Source organism: Pleurodeles waltl, chromosome 4_2 (assembly GCF_031143425.1).
Source record: "Pleurodeles waltl isolate 20211129_DDA chromosome 4_2, aPleWal1.hap1.20221129, whole genome shotgun sequence".
NCBI lineage: Eukaryota > Metazoa > Chordata > Amphibia > Caudata > Salamandridae > Pleurodeles > Pleurodeles waltl.
Genome location: NC_090443.1, coordinates 967,287,834 through 967,308,602, shown reverse-complemented (window position 1 = coordinate 967,308,602; position 20,769 = coordinate 967,287,834). Strand labels below are relative to the sequence as shown.

The 20,769-nt window shown below is 43.9% G+C and overlaps 2 protein-coding genes across 2 annotated transcripts in view; one reads left to right on the top strand and one right to left on the bottom strand.

Annotated features, from left to right (window-relative positions):
* ARMH1 (armadillo like helical domain containing 1) overlaps positions 1 to 16,307 on the bottom strand; it is a 121,216-nt gene extending 104,909 nt beyond the window's left edge. Inside the window, exon 1 of the mRNA XM_069232804.1 lies at positions 15,966 to 16,307. The gene's annotated coding sequence lies outside the window, so the exon portion shown is untranslated. The remainder of the gene's footprint in view (positions 1 to 15,965) is intronic.
* A 68-nt stretch (positions 16,308 to 16,375) lies between these two features.
* The window catches only part of TMEM53 (transmembrane protein 53), an 83,071-nt gene continuing 78,677 nt past the window's right edge, over positions 16,376 to 20,769 (top strand). Inside the window, exon 1 of the mRNA XM_069232805.1 lies at positions 16,376 to 16,525. Coding sequence (XP_069088906.1) covers positions 16,468 to 16,525 — 58 coding nt within the window. The 5' untranslated portion in view covers positions 16,376 to 16,467. The remainder of the gene's footprint in view (positions 16,526 to 20,769) is intronic.

Sequence of the window (20,769 nt, the reverse complement as noted above, 5' to 3'; positions counted from 1 at the left end):
ACCCAACTATACGCAAATCAGTCTTGAGCCTGCTACAATAGAAACAGTCCACCCAAACTGCCAAGCCAGGTCCTTCATGAAATGGAACACAAGCAACCCAGGACCAGTTTCGTCCTACTTATGGGCTCGGCAGCCAAGTATAGCTTGGTTCCAATGACACAGTGGGTGATGAATATTGTCTTGAAGAAGAAACAGTCCTGGAGGTGGAGCAAATGTAGGTCTTTCAGTGCTATGGTGATGTGGTTAAAATCCTTTAGGCCTTTGATGAACAGTCCCCTACACCTGAGATGTTCTAGAACTTTGGGAAGACCATTAAGCAAAACTTTGCCTGCATCCAAGTGGGAGAGGACCAATGGCTAGCACTATTACTTTGAAGTCAACTTTTGAAAGAAAGGATGCAACTTTTTTCAGAAATATAGTTGGTATCATTATTTCTTGCCTTCTTTGGTGACATGTTAATTGAACTGAGTTGGGATTGATGTCAGCTGAAGGGGTGCAGCCATCTAAGTTCATGCCAGCTAGTCAGGCTTCTACCTGAATTTATTAAGAACTGCTGGTGAATAAGAAAATGAAGCAAAAACACCAAGTGATGGACGGAATGCTGAACATTGTCAAACACTCCCCCCCAGTCATTGATCTGGGTTTAATCCATGTTCTTTTGCTCCCCATGCCACCCCAGTTTGGAACCAGCCATATGCAAATCAGTCTTGACCCTGTTCCTCATGGGAACAGTCCAGACCGAACTGCTAAGCCAGGTTTCGGGGTTTCACCCCTCATCAGCCAGGCTAGCTTGAATCCAGTGGCATGGGAAGCATGGGACCCACGTCTGGGCATACCCTTCCCACTTAGGGCGACAAAGCAAAAACAACAAGTGATGTACGGAATGCTGAACATTGTCAAACACTCACCCCCAGTCATAGATCTGGGTTTAATCCATCGTTCTTTTGCTCCCCATGCCACCCCAGTTTGGACCCAGCCATATGCAAATCAGTCTTGACCCTGTTCCTCATGGGAACAGTCCAGACCGAACTGCTAAGCCAGGTCCTCACTGGACCGGAAACAAGCATCCTGGGACCGGTTTCAGGGAGACCTGGCCTAGCAGTTCGGGCTGGACTGTTCCCATGGGGAACAGGGTCAAGACTGATTTGCATATGGCTGGGTCCAAACTGGAATGGCATGGGCAGCAAAAAAACGATGGATTAAACCCAGATCTGTGACTGGGGGTGAATGTTTGACAATGTTCAGCATTCCGTCCATCACTTGTTGTTTTTGCATTTGTCGCCCTAGTGGGAAGGGTATGCCCAGACGTGGGTCCCGTGCTTCCCATGCCACTGGATTCAAGCTACCCTGGCTGATAAGGGGTGAAACCCCGAAACCGGTCCCAGGATGCTTGTTTCCAGTCCAGGGAAGACCTGGCCTAGCAGTTCGGGCTGGACTGTTCCCATGGGGAACAGGGTCAAGACTGATTTGCATATGGTTGGGTCCAAACTGGAATGGCATGGGCAGCAAAAAAACGATGGATTAAACCCAGATCTGTGACTGGGGGTGAATGTTTGACAATGTTCAGCATTCCGTCCATCACTTGTTGTTTTTGCATTTGTCGCCCTAAGTGGGAAGGGTATGCCCAGACGTGGGTCCCGTGCTTCCCATGCCACTGGATTCAAGCTAGCCTGGCTGATGAGAGGTGAAACCCCGAAACCGGTCCCAGGATGCTTGTTTCCGGTCTGTTAGTGTATTGATGGATTATGATATATCTGTTGGTTGGTATGACCAAAGGATTTGCACTTAGAGGTTGAAGGTGATGAGGAGAGGAAGGATACCTAGAATACTCAAAAGGAGTTGGTGAGTTTTGGGATAATGAGTTTCTTACCTGAAGCCCATGTGTGATTGCGGGATTGTAGGGTCTGGAGTGGACTCATGCATGGCTTGTGCTAAAATCATATTTTGCTTTTAATAGTCACTTCATTGATGGTTGTTGTTGGGATGGAAAAGGTAAATGGAATGGAGATACAAAGTGTACCCTGCCATGCATTTCCCACAGCAAGTCTCTTGAGTTTTTTAGATTTTTGGTCTCAGCACACACAAGAATCATTCATGTGCACTGCATGTGCAATATGACATGGAATGCAACCCAGAATGGAGCTCTAGTCTGGAGGGGCACATCATGTGCTGTGTGTCTTCCTTTATTATTAGTTATTACCACCAGCTCACCGGAACATGGAAGACACAGTGATGGCAGCAATGAATGAAAGAGGCAGGACAGGCCTTTTTTATCTGTCACCTGCCATGAAGAGTTCCCTATTAGCCTCTGCTGTTTAAATTAGTTTCACTCTCTCTCGCAACTGGGTCCTTTACTTCATCCTTTTGGGACATGGCTGACACCTATGTGTTTGTGTGGTAGGATGTGCAAGGGTGTGTGTGCTGTGTGTTACATGTAGTTTTGGCAACCTAGGAATCCATTTTGATTCCTGCCTAGCGTGATAAATAAGATAGAAGTTGTATAGAGCCCACACAACAATGTGAATTGCAGGGCTTCTCCAAAGCATTCCTGGTTTCCTTTGTAGAGGACTAGACAATCGGTTGTGGAGGGTAGGTGACAGATAGTCTCTTTGTAGTGTCAGGAAAAAACTTGCTATGTTTCTGCCTCATTCTTCCATGGAAGTGCTATCCACAACAAGCTGAGAGCCTCTCCCACGTTTGTGCCTTTGCTCTGGTTCTGGTCTGTCAGGAAGCTCCCATATTCCTAGTGACATTGGAAGGCAAAGACGGTGACTTGACCAGTCTGGGAGGAATGCACACAATTCTGGAACTGCTTGAAACCAATCCTAGAGCTGGATTTACACAATCTCCATCTGCAAACTGAGAATATGTATGGGGCAGAAACCTCTGGACATTTACCAAGATTTCTAATCAGTGATGAACAGGGTCCCACTCCCAGAACCTATTGTGTGCTCTAGAGATGGGGTCATTGCCTGCCAACTCCATTTTGTCATGGTCAGAACCAGAAACCTGGAGTGTTCTGCAATCTACCAGGAAGAATTTCCTTAAGCTCAACTTGAAGGAAAGAGCTGACTGACAGTTAAGAAGGGAGTGCTGATAGCACCCTTGGACAATGGAGAAGCTTCCTAGAAAATGATGGGGCAGGAAGAACGAAAACATCCCGTTGCAGACCAGAGAAGGATCTGAACTCTTGAGGGCATGTGGTGAGGTCTTGACACCTTTATGCCCATGTGCTATGTTTGAAAAGCAAATCACCTGTGACAGTTTCTCGTTCAGGAGAATTGCCCAAATGTTTGGAGGTTTTCCTCGGAAGAAGTGAAAACCCCGTGTGATTGTGTGAGACACTGAGAAATTATGACCATTATTTTGGGGGGTTTCATTAACAGAAGGAGAGGTGCCCCTGACGTTTGTGTTATACTTTGATTAAAACTACAGCCAGTGGGGACCTCAACTTCTGCTTGCTACAAGCATGGAAACGTGCTTTAGCATCTAATTTGGAGCTTGACAGGTTGATGAGTACTTCATCAAAAGATATCAATGGGGAAGTCTTTGAAGGAGCATGTTGGACTTGGCTCTTTTTGCAGGGTCATCCCCAAACGTTTTGCCTCCCTTCTCCTAGTTTTTCTGACCTGTTTTTGTTGGTTTTAGGACTCTGGGCACTTTACCACTGCTAACCAGTGCTAAAGTGCATATGTTGTCTGTCTAAAAATTGTATTGGTGATTGGTTTATCCATGATTGGAGTGACCCTGGTGATACCATTTCTGATCTGGGAGGGCATTATGCTCTACCAGATGGGCAGGGGTCGGGAGACCATCACCAGATAGATTCCTGTGCTACACCTGAGGAAGGTGTTTCCCTTGGGGGGGGGGGGGTAGGAATACTCCCCAGGAAGTCCTGGCTTGCCAGGCACAAGTCCAGTCTCAGGGTACAGACCATTGCTTGGAGGGCCAGGTTCAGGGTGTCCCCCCTGACCTGGAGGGAGGGGCGACTGCTAACAGTGTCCCTACCATGTTATCTTAGAGGGAACTCTCCTTGATGGGGGGGGTGCAGAACTCTGGAAGGGGGGGCCAGGGGAGAGAGAGAGACTCACCTCTGACCCTGGTTCAATCAAAGGGTACAGCTCCTGGGTTGGGAGACCAGTGATAGGGTAGTGGCCCTGCACTAGTGGGAAAATTGTGCAGGTCAGCTGGCACCGCCACTCTGACATTTCTGGAGTCTAGGGAAACCGCTACCAGAAGGAGGGTACAGAGCCCTGAGAAGGAGGGCAGGGGGAGGAAGGACTCGCTTCTGGGCTCTGTCCAGCCTAAGGGTACAGACCCTGGGCTGGAGTGCCAGTCTCAGAACACCAGTCCTGAACTGGTGGGAGGGAGAGTGGACAAAGGGTGCCAGTCACCAGGAGCTACTCCCCCCCCCCCACTCTGAGAAATCGCAGAGATTAGAGAGCCCTGGAAGGGCTGAGGCCTGGCTCTCATCGCTGACAGATGTCAGTGGCCACTGTGGATTGCTATCATTGGTGACAGAATAGCCCTTGGCTTGGGGACAGGAGTAACACCCCGAAGGTGGAATGGGCCACACCACTTTGTTGGCCATGGTCGTACTGTCTGCTTACTGGGATACATCTGTGAGCAAAATAAGGTTAGGTGCTGCACAGATGGGATTGGCAGGTGAGGAGAAGGATTCCCCGTGGGTTAGCTTAGTGGGTCCTGATATTATGGACAGAGGAATCCAGATGGGTTCAGGAAAGCGTAGAACTGCTATCAGCCCCAATCAGGGAAGTTCATCAAGGTATTGATTGGTCTCCCCTGGCTTTAGGCAGGTGGGGGGTTTTGTTGGACCTGGCTGTTTTTGCAGGGTCACCCCCAAATATTTTGCCTCCCTCCTCCTAGTTTTTCGGATCTGTTTTTGTTGGCTTTAGGACTGTGGGCACTTTAACACTGCTAACCAGTGCTAAAGTGCATATGCTCTCTGTCTAAATTATATTTGGGATTGGTTTATCCATGATTGGCATTTCTGATTTACTGGTAAGTCCCTAATAAAGTGCACCAGGGGTGCCCAGGGCCTGTAAATCAAATGCTACTAGTGGGCCTGCAGCACTGATTGTGCCACCTACATGAGTAGCCCTGTAAACATGTCTCAGACCTGCCACTGCAGTGTCTGTGTGTGCAGTTTTGCACTGCCAAGTCGACGTGGCAAGTCTACCCACTTGCCCACTTGCCAGGCCCAAACCTTTTCTTTCACTACATGTAAGTCACCCCTAAGGAAGGCCCTGGGTAGCCCCATGGGCAGGGTTCAGTGTACGTAAAAGGTAGGACATGTACTGGTGTGTTTTACATGTCCTGATAGTGAAATACTGCCAAATGTGGGTTTTCACTATTGCAAGGCCTATCTCTCCCATAGGTTAACACAGGGGCTGCCTTTAGATATCTTTCAAGTGCAGTTCTCCATTGGGAGCAGATGGAGATATGGAGTTTGGGGGTCTCAGACCTCACAATTTAAAAATACATCTTTTGGTGAAATTTGTTTTTAGACTGTAAGTTTGAAAATGCCACTTTTAGAAAGTGGGCATTTTCTTGCTTAACCATCCTGTGACTCTGCTTGGCTGCTGAATACACATATGGATTACCCTGACAGTTGGGCAAGTTTGTGAATTCACTCTAGACAGTGACACAAAGGGAGCTGAGGTGTGCCCTGCATATTCTGATGAGTCTTCCTGGGCTAGAGTGAGAGAGAGGAGCTGACACCTGCACTTAAAAGGGCTATGCCTGCACTCACACAATACAGTCTCCAGCCCCCTAGAGTGTGTCTGGGGTAGGGGTAGGAAGAGGCACGGTCTTGTGCACTGCAAAGACTTTCCTTTGAAGTTTGCCTACTTCTAAGGCAGAAATGTGTATAAGTATTGGACTGCTGAACCAACAACTTTAGAACACTTCGTTGCTAGGCTGGCCTGCTGTTGCTACTTCTGCCCTGGGAGTGAAAAGACTGGACTTTGCTGTGTATCCTGCTTGCAAGATTCTCCAGAGGCTTGGACTGAGCTTGCCTTCTCTTAAGAAGTCTCAGGGACATTAAAGACTTCACCTGTCAGCACCTGGGTACACCTGCTGAGGACCCTAACTTGCCAACTGGTGCCAATCCAGTACCTGGGCCCTTGAGAGTGAAAGCTGGCTTGAAACTAAAAAAAATCCAGGCACACTGACTCTAGACAACTCCAAAACTTGCACCGCTGCATGACTCCGCGCCACTGCCTGCACCTCAAAGCCGCAGTCTCCGCTGGAGTGCGACAACCCCGATCAACGCTGCAGGTCCGACATCACTGCAGCCTCATTGAAGTCCCACGACCTCATAAGTCCCAAGTGCTGTGTCATCTTAGACCGTGACACCTGACTCCACCACGGCACCTGTAGCTGCGTGGCATGACCGCTACCCTGAGAGGTCACCCCACAGTGTCTTGACCCACCAGATTCATGGACCCCAATTGAACTATAAGGAACTGATGCCTCGCCCCGATGCACCATCACCTCCCCTGTTCTGCAGTAAGGAGCCGACGCCTCACCGGATCCAGCGACGCCTCACCTCCCCGACTCCATGCACCAGCTTGTTTTCCTCATTACCAAAGGTACTGTACCTGGGGGTCCTTGCCACTTCGTGACTGGCGCTGCCCTCCCTGTGAGTGGCATGGGACTGTTGGGAACGACTCCGTCAACAACGTCGTGATAGCCCTAGTTGGAGCTATTGTGTTTCTAAGTGTTTTATTGGAATTTAATCTTTTTAAATTCATATCTTTCCTTGTGTATGTTGGATTTTTGTTGTTTTGGTCTTGTTTGATTTAGATAAATATTAGCAATTTTTCTAAACTGGTGTGAAGTTCTTTTGTGGTGTTTTCACTGTGTTACTATGTGTGTTGTACAAAAACTTTACACATTGCCTTTTAGATAAGCCTGACTGCTTGTGCCAAGCTACCAAGGTGGTTCACAGGGGTTATCTGAGTAGTATATCTCCCTTACCCTGACAAGAGTGAGGGCCCCTACTTGGACAGGGTGTAAACTGACTGCCAACTAGAGACCCCATTTCTAACAGAGCAGACATTTAGTTTTCTATTTTTTCTTTTCCTTGGTGCAAAGGTGTGGTGTTAAGGATGGAAAGGAGATGCTCATGTCGTCTGTCTAGCCTAGCCATATTGGGATTCACTGAGGGTTGAATTTGAGGGCAACATTATGTGGTCAAGAGTACTGCCTTTGGTATGACTTACTTTGGTGAAGTTCTGCCTAGTGTTCGGAGTGTTGAGTGTGTAGAGAGACTTTTTTTATTGCCTTTGCCCTGGAGTCACTCAGTAGGATAACGTCTCTGAAGAATGGAGAGTGGATGCAAGACATTTCCTCTATAAAGGTATTATACACCAGGTTGATGTATGCTGTCCAACATGCTGTGAGAGGAAAGTGGCCAGTGAGGAACTTGAATGACTGAGCTGCAGCTGGGCTTTTATAGGTAAAAGATCAGGAAAACATATCGAAAATATCAAGCCCCCCTCCTGTCTTCTGTGTGAAGTCTACATGGTAGATGCTGTAACTGCCAGTCATAAGGACACTTGGGATGTGCTGCAAATTATGTTTTTGTGATAAAGAGTTCAAGCAGATTGTACTGTGAAATTATATCAGCTATGTCTAAAGCATGGATATTTGCTGAGTGTGCGTAGATGAGCATGAGTTGGAGGGTGTTGGTATGTTGGTGTGTTTTGTGTAATTTAGGAGTAAATGTAGGTATGATGAAAGCTGCAATGATGGAGGCATATGATGTGGATGGTCTATTTGAGGAGCAAACATTATGGTACTAGGACATTCTTGGCCCTATTAAGTCCAAACAGGTGATGCTCTGTACACACGTTGCTGATGATACACAGGCAATGAGACACTGAGACGATCTGTATGAAGTAGGGAAGAAAAGTGACGTTGGTAAATGGCAGCAAGCAGTGCATTACATCAACTGGTGGGGCAGCATTAACTTCTGGGACAAGATTTTGGCCTGTTACTTGTCGGTTGAGCATTTTGAAGTGGCTACTGGGCAGTAAAATATGAGGGAAGGTTCGTTTTAGCAGGGAATGGCTGGGGACATCAGGCAGTGGTGCTGTACTGATGTCTGTATTTTGGCCTGGGGCTCATTTGCTGGCCCACATCAAGCAAATGCTGAGTGGGAAAACAGGAGAGTTGAGTGCAACTGATGGGAAGTAGGGAGTGATACCAGTCAGCGAAACTGCACTCGCTTTTAGGGCGAGACTTGAATCTGGGTAATTTTGGTTGGTCATTTTGAAGTGGCTGTTAGGTGGGAAAACAGGGTGGCAAGGTGTCACCCTAAGCTGGTGGCTGATGAGACAACAAATGTATACACTGTGGCAACAGGAGGCAGAGAAATCACTCAGGTTACAGAGAATGTATGGTTTCAGGCATCTGACAGGAGTCCTATCCATCACCTGATATGTATTGCAGAGGCTCAGAGCTCAGTAAGCCAGAAGTGCTAGCTCAACTCCTTGGGCAGCAGGGCTATCTCCCAGGTTACACAGACCAGATGGTCTTAAGCCTTAGAGCATGGCAACACCTCATGTTACACAGATCAACGGAGCTGTTCCTCAGGAAACAGAATTCAGGACCTCAGATCTTACAGGGCAGATATTTACCACAGGCTACATCCATCTGACAGGCATTAGCTTAAGAAAGCAGCACTGTTTGTTGAGTTCACAGATTTACAACCATTCACTTTTACTTAGAAGAGCTAAGCCTCATAGTTTACTAAATATAACAGGCTCAGGAATCACATAGTGGAGCTGTCCCTCAAATAAGTACATCAATCTTAAAGGTGTTTGTTTTGGACATGACAGCTATCCCCCTTATTGCATAATTTTTTACAGATCCAGGTCTCGCACTGGAGATCTGTCTCTCGGTCTATATAGAACTTAGTGGTTTGGGCTCTGGACAGCTGGGATATACCTCTTGTATGTTAGAAGTTAGAGACTCAGACCTCAGACAGCAGAAGTAATGCAGAGGATTAGGCTGCAGACAGCAGATATATCTCCCAAGACATACAGATTTGACAAGCTGCTGTTGAGGCCTCAGACTGCCAAATATGTGTAACCTGAGACACTGCTTTCCTGTCTGAGGCACAAACCTGAGAGATAACCTTACACATCTGAGAGCTAGCCTTACTGTTATCCCTTATATTGCATGTTCAGTGTTGGTAAGGGACAGCTCTGCTTAGGCTCAAACCTGTAAATCCTGTATTATCTGGGAGATATATCTGCTGTCAATTGTCAAAGCGTTTAAATTATACGTCAACAGACGAATAACTATACTGTGTAATTTTATGACAGCTGTGCTGGCTGAAGTGAAAGCTTGTACATTCTATGAAAATATAAAGTGTAAAAAAAAAAAAGACATGCTTGTGGCCCAGAGTGATTACCAGTGAATGAGATCAACTCAGGCTTTCTATTCACCTTTTTGTTGTGTTTTTGTACATTCTATTTCATGTCACCACTGAGACAGATCATCCAGGTGATCACACATCCTGTAATATTTGTGTTTCATGCCAGGTAACTCTGCAGTGTAAGCTGTGTAAGTAGTCTCAGCAGTGTGTCACTCTATTCCAACACTTGTTTTGTTTTCTATTTTTTACAGTTGCTTATTGGATTTTAAACTTCTCCATAAAAGATTCTTGTGACGCACTACACAAGAATTACAAAAGAAAAATAAAACACATAATGAAATCCATCAGAACTCTACATCTTATTGTTAAAAAAATATAAAATCCCCACAGAAAACAAAAGACAGGAAAGGCAAGTGAAAAAAATGTATATATATTTTTCTTTTCAAGTGCTTGCCATACAATGGAGCGAAAAGGGTAAAGTGTTCAAAGTTTCAGAGCCTCACAAGAAAAAGGTTCAGGACGAGACAGTACTTTCAGTACTGTTACAACATCAAGCCTCAGCAACCCTTTATTAGGGTGGCGCGCGCAAGAGCTCTAGCCTGCTGTAATCTCTCTGTGGGCTTTTAACCACACCCACAGCATGCACATCAGTTTTGTTAGTTTGTGGGCTTGCCTTTTAAAAATTGCTTGATTTCATTTGTGAAAGGCATGCATACGTCATGCTGTTTCTGGTGTTTAGCTCTCCTCGAGCTCACCATCCAACTACTGAAAACATACGAGGCTCCATGTTTTCCGCATGGTTTCTGGACTACTTTTTTCTTTTTATTTCCTATGCAGTGCGATCTCGCTGGGCAGTAGTCGAGCGATTTGCATGACATCGACCCTGTTACATGGATAATTGCATAACTGCTGATACGTTCCAAAAGTCTGGTTAGGACTTTACAACGCTAATAGCTCTAACTCGAGCAAATGCTAGACCCAATGCATTGCAAATGCTTGTTCCTTGTGTGGCTACTACCAGAGTGCCCTTCATTTTGGTAGCAGAATAGGAAGGCTACTTTATTGATAGTACATTATAAGCAAGGCAACCCAATTTGACTTTATTGAGATTTTCAAATCTGAGCCACTGAAGAGATTATAAAATGGAAGGTCAGTAATCATATTTTAGGCTCCAACAGTCTGTTAGGAGGCAGAGTGTAGCACTGTGGGCCATATGTATCATGCATTTTTGCAGTTGCAAACGACTCGATCGGGTCGTTTGCGACTGCAAAAGTGCATTTTTGTATTTATGAATTCCAATTTGCGGTTCAGTAACATGTTACTTAATTGCAATTTGGAATTGTGCATACATACCGATTCGGTATTAGGAGAGGCGTGTTAAGGGCGACCCTTCCTAATACCGAAATGCAGTGGCATGTAGGAATGTTTTGTGACCGATATGTGGTTACTTCAAGTAGGTAGAAACCCACTGGCAAACTTCACCTTCCCCTTTGTGAATGCATGCGAAAACATTTTTAAGAGGAGGCAGAGCAGGCAGTAATGCTACGGAACACTGCCTACTCTTAAAAAATGAAAATGAAACTTTTCATTTTTCTTTTTTAAACATATCCCGCTTTTTTAAAAGCAAGCACAGACATGGTGGTCTGCTGAGCCCAACAGGCCACCATCCTTGTGATTTTAACATTTCCTAATGGGTTGCAAATTGCGACCTACCTCATGAATATTAATGAGATAGGTCGATTTCCGAGCCATGAGGAAACTCTAAATGAAACTCCTGGAGTTTCATACATTTAAATAGCGATTACCTAATTGCGATTTGCAGGAAACCGCAATTAGGTAATAGCCATTCAAAATAATGATACATCTGGCCCTATGTTTTGAGACACGGGGCACATTTATGGCCCGATTATGAAGAATTTTTCTATGTACCAAAGCAAAATGTGACTCGGTAACTTGCTTACCGAATAGCATTTTGCTTTTGTGATTCTGTATTAGAAAGGGGCATGTTTAGAGCACCCATTCCTAATAACGAATTGCACTGGTATGTAGGAATGTTTTGCAACTGTGAATGTGGTCTCAAAACATTTGCAGTTACCACCAACTTAAAGTTGGTGGTAACCTATTCGCAAATGGGAAAGGGACCCCTCCCACTTTGTGAATGGAAGCGTAAATATTTTTTCAGAGCAGATAGTGGTCCCATGAACCACTGCCTACCATGAAAAAAATGAAAAAAAAACTTTTCATGTTTTTATTTGAAATGCATCTCGTTTTCCTTTAAGGAAAACGGGCTGATTTTTTTTTGTAATGCTTTATTTAAAAGCAGTCACAGACATGGTGGTCTGCTGTCCCCAGCAGTCCACCATCCCTGTGAGTACGGCCATTCCCAATGCGGTCTCAAAAAAAACCTAGAAATTTAATGAAAAATGAAGGTTAAAGTGGTGCTACAGTTAGGTGTTAAGTTTTTTCTCTCTATACCTCTACGATCTCCCTGCTCAATTTGTAAATATTAGGAACTTCCCCCACGTTTTGCATCTTATGATTTACATGTTTAGGTTTACAACAAAATTTGAATGAGTAAACAGGAAAAAAAAATAACATCTCTAACACTTAAGTAATGTTTTTATAAGAAGAAAACACTGGAATATAAAGGTGGACCACCACCAGAAACAGTACAGATATTTAGGAAAAGTGTTTTCTCAGAGTCTCGAAAATAAATGCCACTTTAAGCAACTGGGAAACAGGGCCCTAGGGCATGTGGGGGCCCTAAATCAGTTTTACAAATCTTTGGGGAGGAGACATTTTAAATATTTAGAAATATGCAGAGTAAAAATCCCTTTAACTGTCACATACGCACCTGAGTATACATCTAGTAGGCAATGGTCATTTTTGAACCAATATGAATAAAGATCGTCCGTAAATTGGCTGCAGTAAGTCAAGCAGTACCTGTGCAGGCACTGCGATTAGCATTTGAATTCATAAGTTAATTTGCAACTGCAATGGCAAATGTAGAGCTCTGGGCCTATAGCTTATTTCATGCAATAGAAGATACTCTTGGAGATATCATTAGGCAGGAATCTCTTGTAAAATTAAAAAAGACTATACTTTTATTGAAAACTTAAAACTGGTTTTAAAAAAGTTTGAATGTAAGATGGCACATTTATATTCTTGGATACCTGCACAAATTACACTTTTAAAAAAAATAATCCATTTCAAAATGAATTTGCTTATGTAACTTTAATCATTGGATGAATCTGAAACTATTTAAATCGTTGACAGCTATTTCTCATGATGTACACCCATAGAAGTACCTATTCTTTATTTTAGATCGTGGTGTTGGGCGAACAATATTATTACTTCGATTGGGGGTGTTAACATTTAATGCATTCATAAGTCACTGGCCTAATTCTACTGGTTTGTGTAAATTGTATCAGGGATGGATTCAAGATTTAAGACGTACTTTATACCTGTTCTGCAGTCTCAGTAGCATATCGGTAATATCTAACACCTTTATTTTTTTAATTTAGCATAACAGGAACAGATGAACTGAATAACTTAACAATGTCTTCCCCGAACAAATTTGTATGCTGTAATATATTTACAATTTTTTTATCTTTTCTGAATTTTATTTTTGAATATTATATGCATGTGCAGTAGTGGATTTATGTAATGATGGTGGTAATATTGTGTGGTAATACGGTTTTATATTGTTGATCCCTGTTGGGGACTTAATCAATAACACTTTCTTTTTGTTTAAAAACTGACCCTCCCTGAAATTTACCAAGTATGATTTAGTGAATTAACTAAACTTGTGTCCCCACCATGCACTGATATTACATCACTCATGTCATCATTAATGATATCACACTAAAGTTATTATCAAAACTAAAAATGTCTTTCCTATGGAAACTCTATCCTAACTATAACTATATAGCTATGCAAACGCATATATGATAAATTAAAATTCTAAGCTTGTTTAACAAACATGTTGCAATTTTATCTTTCATCATATTGTTTCTGCAAAAATTAAGCAATAAACTACTCCAAATCCTTCTCACTTAGCTTATCAAATGTAAGATTACAGCAGCAATCACTTCCATGGAACATCGGTCTCTTGGGATATGTTTATGTTACATGAACTAATCACACCAGTCAGCAATTCTGCTATATGTGACTGCTAGGCATTTAAACACTTTAAGGCAATTACCATGAGACCTACGGTTTGACAGTAACTTGAAGCTTGTGTGCCCGATCTTGCAAGAGGTGAATCAACATTTCTCCAACAGAAGGGGATACACCTCTTTCTAGTGTCCAGCAGCAAAGAGTATTCTATGATGATATGCTGGATTGACTCCTCCCTTTTTATGTGCACTCTACAGTGAATTCTGTACCTGTCAATACCAGCCGAGGCACTGGTGATCTCCATAAAAGACAACACTTCCAAGCAAAATATCACATTTATGTGTCTTGCTTCACAGGTTACCCTAACTTTAAATATGGGTGGATCTAAGATGTGTCAATCAACAGGTGTAAACACTATAGTTGGTTCTTTAATAAGGCTAAGGCTGCATACAGAGTGTATTTATTAACATGTGTGAATATTATAGCTATATACTGAATTCTGTTAGTGTCTGTTCGGAAAATACTTCCCTCAGTCCAAACATTTCCAAGATGAGATAGAGCACTTGGATCTTACTAGTTTCAGTGTGAATGTTTTAGGTGATTTGTTCTATTGCAATTATAGACAACAGATTATCAAGGCCTCTACGCAGGAACCACGGCCAAGCTCCAGAAAAGACTGCAACGCATACAGAATGCCTCTACACGCCTCATCCTGGACATCCCCCGCCACAGCCAGACTACGGCCCACCTGAGAGACCTGCACTGGCTCTCCATCAACAAGAGAATCACATTCAAACTCCTCACCCATACTCACAAGGCACTACACAACACCGGACCAGAATACCTCAGACGGCTCTCCTTCTACACCCCGACCCGACAGCTATGCTCCGCTGACCCTGCCCTCGTCACCGTCCCACGTATCCACAGAACGACCGCCGGCGGAAGGTGGTTGACAGAGCTGATATGTAATATATTCTTATTTTTCTGATGAAGTATTCTAATGAGAAGGGGTACCATACTTCCTCTTGAGTGGCAATGGGTTGCGATTTATTTCTGATTAAGCCAAAAAGTAAATGAAAGATATTGATATCATGCACAGAACGACCTCTCCATACCATTTCAGGGTCAATGGTATGGTGGAGCACTTAAGACTTGAAAGGTGTCTTGCAACTTCCCTTAAGAAAAAAACTATGATTGGGATTAACATGGCTTATGGGTGATATGGTTTTGCAAAACTACTGTTGTCAAGGCCATAGAGCTCAGTCCTTTTGAAATAATGATAGGTGAGGTACCCATGTCCATATGTACCTCGGGGTGGCTATTGGATTCTAAGGTTGTCAAGTGGTCCACTGATAGTGTGAGGGTGAAAATACACAAAGCCCTTGAGGGGCACAAGAAATACTATGGTCAGAAATATGGTGGTCAGACTCAGCAGTGTGTTTAAGGTCAAACTGTGGGTCTGTGTGAAAAAAACCTGGTAACGTGTCCAAATGGGAAAGCATTGTTTGAACCAAATGCACGCATTATACATTAACAACAAGACATACAAGTGATTAAAATAATGTGCAGAGTGTTACACAAAACAATGAGGGTTTCAAGGTGTAGGATGCTTATTGTTAGGTATTATATTTTTAAAAGAGTGTGGCCAGGAGAAAGACAAATGTGGGATTTAAAATGTAACACAATGCTTAGGGTTGTCTGTACTAATACGACTTTATTACTACACAAAGAAACTCCTTTTCGCAAACTTATGATAACAGATTGAGAAAAATAAAACAATAAGATTCTAAACCAATGCCTTGCAGCCTACATGCAGGTCACCGATACTAGTTCATAACTCACTGTGCTATAGTGGAAGAATTGCAATGTATGAACTGCAAGTAATACGTTTTTGTGTCAGAAGCAGTAACCCACTTACTTATCTACATAAAACAGAAATGTGTCTGTGCATGTTACACCCTGAGCTTTGCAGGAGACACATTAACCTTCTATGCTACTTTGAGTTAAGACCATGACTAGAAGAAAAAGCACAGATCTCTGGAGGTAGAGCATCATCCACCCGAGTTATTTTACAATTATTATTATTCCCAGAGATTTACTGGGAACACACAGCTCTCTGCAGCAGGTGCCTCAACCCCATAAGATATTTCAAAATACAGCCTTTGCAACCAATTAAGGTGAAAAATATTTACTGTCACATTCTCCTTGACTCAGCACGGCTGACTCCACCCCCTTTTTATTGCCGCACCTAGACTCCAAATTGAATTGATAGGTTTTCGGAGAAAAGTGTTTCCAAATCCAGCACCGATGCCAATACTTCTATGTCGGGATCAGTTTATATCTCTCTTTCTTTGCTGACAATTCAATATAATTGAAAATTATTGATGTGCATGCTAGAAAATATTGTATCCTTAATCTGTATTACTGTGATAATTACCTCGTGTGCTGTCTAGCCTCCTAATCCTCCAGTTAGTGTTGGTTTCTGTCGGTGCTGCTGACCACACCTCACTCCCGGACGGGGACCCACGTTATTAAGTACATGGCGACCCGTGGACACGACCCGAATACCACAACGGTCAACAAACTCCCTCTATCTGCTCCACAGCACCAAGTCCTTCACCGATGTAACAGGCACATTCCTGATCCAATGATGGATTAGCTTGATTTGCTTTTCAGTCAGTGGGAAGCCGATGAGGATGGGAAGGGCGTGTCCATACGCTCCTCCACTTCAGCGTCTGGGATGTCCGCGTGCCCGGTAGCTACGCGACCGGTTGCTGTCAACTCCGGCGGTTGCTATGTTGATGATATCAAGGATCACGTGACACCCCACTGCACGCTGTGATTGGCCGAGAAGGAACCCCCTGAGCGGAAGCAGGAAGGACGGAGGAGAAGGGGGGAGTCCCATAGGAGTGGTAGAGCTGGGTGGAGAAGGCGCAGTAATGGGGGACTCGGACCTGGACTACACCATCGTCTTCCCGGAGCCGTCCGCACACGCAGGTAGCTTAATTTATGACTCCTGCAAAGAGTGATCTTTGATCCCTCCCCTAGGCGTGACCTCACTTCCTACCTCAGCTGCTGACCACTTCTTACCTGGAACGCCAGTCTTGCTCTGTCACCCTCGAGTGTAGCCCGCACTCACCACATTTTTCCTTCATTCGCCACTCAAGGCCCTGTCACATCACTGCCACCCTCGACCTCAGCCCACGGTCTCCCCCTGATTTCAGCTCACCTCTGCTACCCCATGTAGAGTTGCTAAGTTTTCAGTCTGCGTGCGTGACGTTTTGCATTGGCAGGGGACTTTTGCTAGACGTTTACTTGTCATACTGTGACACTTAATTCTGCCTCACGGAAAGCAATTATATATATTATTTCTGGAACGTACACCCTCTTCTTGTACAGTGCAGCCGCTCGTGGCTTGGGACGACATGCTTCCCGTGGCAGCTGTAGTGAGAGACCCACGCATGTATGCCACCTCTTGTTGACACTCGCAAGTGTGTACGACTCCCTTTAAGTATTTTTTTTAAAGGCTACGCTAAAATCACTACGTCTAAAAGTTCTCGATTTGTAGACGGCTACATTACAAGATCACTACTGCTGAAATCGTTACTAGATTTCCTATAGAAAATTATAATTTTAAGTAGTAGCAGGACTGGATGAGTCATCTGAAAACTCTGCAAGTATCTACCAGCCTATAAAATAAGCGCAAAGCGTGCCCTTCTATTTCTTTCTTTTTTTCATACACGAAGAGAAATTTTTAAACTGAAAAATCTATTGACGGAGGCCTGCAGTAAAGCGAGATTAACATCTCACGAGTAAAGGCATTTCTGATGATCTGTGTAAAAAATAAAACACGTGTAAATAAAACACATCAATGTCCGCAATTGAAAAAGATCAAATATTAAAAACTAAATAAACACACTCTCGTCCCAACTGGGATTCTATTTAAATGGAATTGGTGTATTTTTACGTGAGTTAGTAGCCCATTAAGCATATGCATCCATTTCCTAGGCAATAAAGGACTGGTTATTTATAAGTTACTGTTCAACAGTCGTAAACAGCACCCGCTGCAGAGATCAGAGTGCAACCTGCAAGAATTGTTAATTGTGCCCTTCATTCTTTGTAGCTCAGCATATTGAGCATCATAGCTCTGGGTAATAATAACATATCTTAATACAGCGCCAAGAAGCAGGTGGAATTCGACATGAAGCATTTTAGGAAGAAAATGGTGCTTGTGTTAGTCTCCGAAATGAAGTTCGTGTATTTCTTTGTTAGGCCCGGATCTTTGTCATTCCTTTCCATTGACTGTTTAACTGGTTGTAATTGTACGAATATACAGAGCTGGGTCATGCTGACTGGTCGGACCATACTATGACGCTGCCTTGAACAGGCCACTGTGTGTACCAAACAATGTGAAAATAGTTTCAGTGGGTGCATTCATTAATTTCTTCATCCTGCTTTCATTGGTGATTTTAATTTTTTGTAGCATTACGAAGAAACGCTTACTTTGTTATACGCGTTATTTCCAGTATCACAGTTGTCAGTTTCATCACATTGTGATTTCCTGTACAGAAAAACACGCTTTAAAAATATTGTGGCAAAAATTTGCCTTATTGTCTCTTCACAATTATTGACTTGATTTTTGTTCGCCCTCTTTCTCGGTAGATCTCGGTCCCTCTGTCAGTCTGTCTCTCGCGTATGCGCCAGATTCTGCTGCTTGTCGTAGAACTGCTCATGTAAGAACACGGAGCGCTGTTTATGCCATAGAGGGCAGCTAGTACTGTTTGCAGCTGCGCAGCGGAGGGCGTATAATTATTTCACATTTCTTCTATAAGGCCTTATTCAAAAGAAATCACCGTGTTTTGCATTTTGCTTCAGTAGGAGTCAAAACTACGATGCAATGCCTTATTCACAGCCAGAAGTGTAACGCAGTGCCAGAAATGTGTGGCATGTTTTCAAGAATGGTGCCCCTGTTGGCATCTGGCCTCGTGTTATTCAGCTGTCAAAGTGTTTAATGAGGGCTGTCTCCGGGGCTACAAAGGGATCAGAAGCTTTCTGCTGGGACATACTTGTCTGCTTCTTGAATCTCGGTCACAAACCAGGGTCCAACTTTGCAGGCCTAGGCAGCTGTAAAAACAACTTGTGACTGGCCGCTGACTCAGCTGTGGTGTAGGGGTTATTCAGATGTGCTAGTGTGACGTCATTTCAGTCGACCCTCCTGTCTGTCCAGCGTCGCCCACCCATCTTCATTCGCCGTCCTTACCTAAGCTTACCCACCTCCGATCACGACTCAACGAACAACAACTGTAGCCCTTTGAGCAGCTCATAAGAACTGGGCTCGCCCCTTGACCCCAACCCAAACCCTAACCTCAGCCAGCCTATTATTTACCCCATGTCCTTCGCCATTGTCTCTCTGATCCCTGGCCGCCCCGTAACCTCACTCCATTCCTTCCTGACCTCGACTCACCCCTGTGCCCTGAAGTCATCCATATTTGTTTTCTGCCTAGCCCTTGTCTTCGCAAACGTTGAGACCAATTCATAAAGGCATTTCGGAGTTAGTAAAATGATACTCATGTAGTACTCTTTCACAAACTCTTACGTGCCTTTGTGACTTGCCCCAAAAATATCTGTATGGGAAATACATGGGGATGTCCTCGACTATTGTTATGCAACCAGTACAAGTAGAAAGCACTGAGATCTTTGCAGTTCGCCTTATAGGGAGTTGGACGTTTCGGGGCCGATTCACATAAGCATTTAAAAGTACCAAAAAGAATACCGCGGTAGTACTACTTCCCTTTCTCATGAATGCTTTTCTGAATCGGCCTCCAGCACAACAAAATTGCACATAAACATTATGAACTAAAACCAGAAACCATTTCTCTATTAACTTTTTGCAACAAACTATGAAACGAAGGACTGCTTGAGAAGCAGCATGGGAGAGAGTGTGTAATGTTACAGGGCTACGTGTTGTTCTCAGTGACTTTCTACTTGCTAATGTGCTATATTGGACCTTTGCAGTGGCATTAAAGGCGATAAAGTATATTGACAACCTTCGGTCGCGACACAACAGTTGCACTGCGCATGCGCTAGCCACAGCTTCTGTAAATATGATTGTGTAGTTCCCAATGAAGAGATGCAGGACAGAAAAACGGTTATTTACTGACTGGCTATCTGGCTCAGCCTACGTTCTGTCAGCACGGAACTTTAAGGGGAGATGAGTTTCACTAGTGTCAGGCAGCAGGCCATTCAACCAATAGGGTTAAGTGGTTGTCTCTGCATTGACACCTCGAATGTCTTCTTCAGTTTTAGTCCGCAATGTGGGTGAGAGTTCCTCTGCTTTCGCAGTAAACCATAGTAACTCGCACTTTAATTGTGTAAGCAGTGGCGTCATGGCTTTGAATAGCTGGTCTAGCACACATCTTAGGAAGGCCTGCTCTTCCATTACTGATTGCACAATACTGGTTTGTATTTCTGCTGGAAAGAGACTTTGTGATGAGTGTCCTAAAGTCCAAATGAGTTAGAAAATAATTCCTGAAAAATAATGCCTGAACTGTCAAGAGGTAAACAACCTAGGAGTGCTTCCGCTCTAGAGTTCCAGCAAGGAAATAGGTCAATAAACATTCAGAAAATGAAAACGCAGCTCGCACGAGACATTAACTTTGGCCAAAAATGAAGATTTTCCTTCCTAGAATACTTGATTTGTATTTATTTGACATGCCTGGTTATGCTGGATGAAGCAGCAGATGCACATAAAACACTGTTTATAGTAAACCTATACGGACAATTATTTAAAATTAAAACTGAGAATAGCAGAGCCGCCCCTGTGCTGTGAATGGGGAGGAGGTACTGCAAGCGACAACGAGCAGAGAGGAGAGTGTTTACATAAGAGGTGCACAGCCCATAGAGCTGTCCTAACATCTTGAAGATGCCAGTTTTGGCTTGAGGTCTCTTAACCTCCAGCACTCCTTGCCATCGAGTGCCAAGTAGAATATTCCTGTATTCTAGGTGACTGACCATGACCGTTCTCACTTATTTTCTATTCGTCCACTTGTGTGCTTTGATCTTCATTATATTTATGGCCTGTCTCAACACAACCATGGTGTATATTCTGGGGGACATCTGATGCCTGGTGAGAGGCCTTTTGTTCAGGTCTAGGAGCAGGCTCAATGGTTGCTTCTGCCATCTAGTACACTGCCTGAGATACCACTCTACTCCAATTTGATAACTAGAGGAGGTTGCCAAGT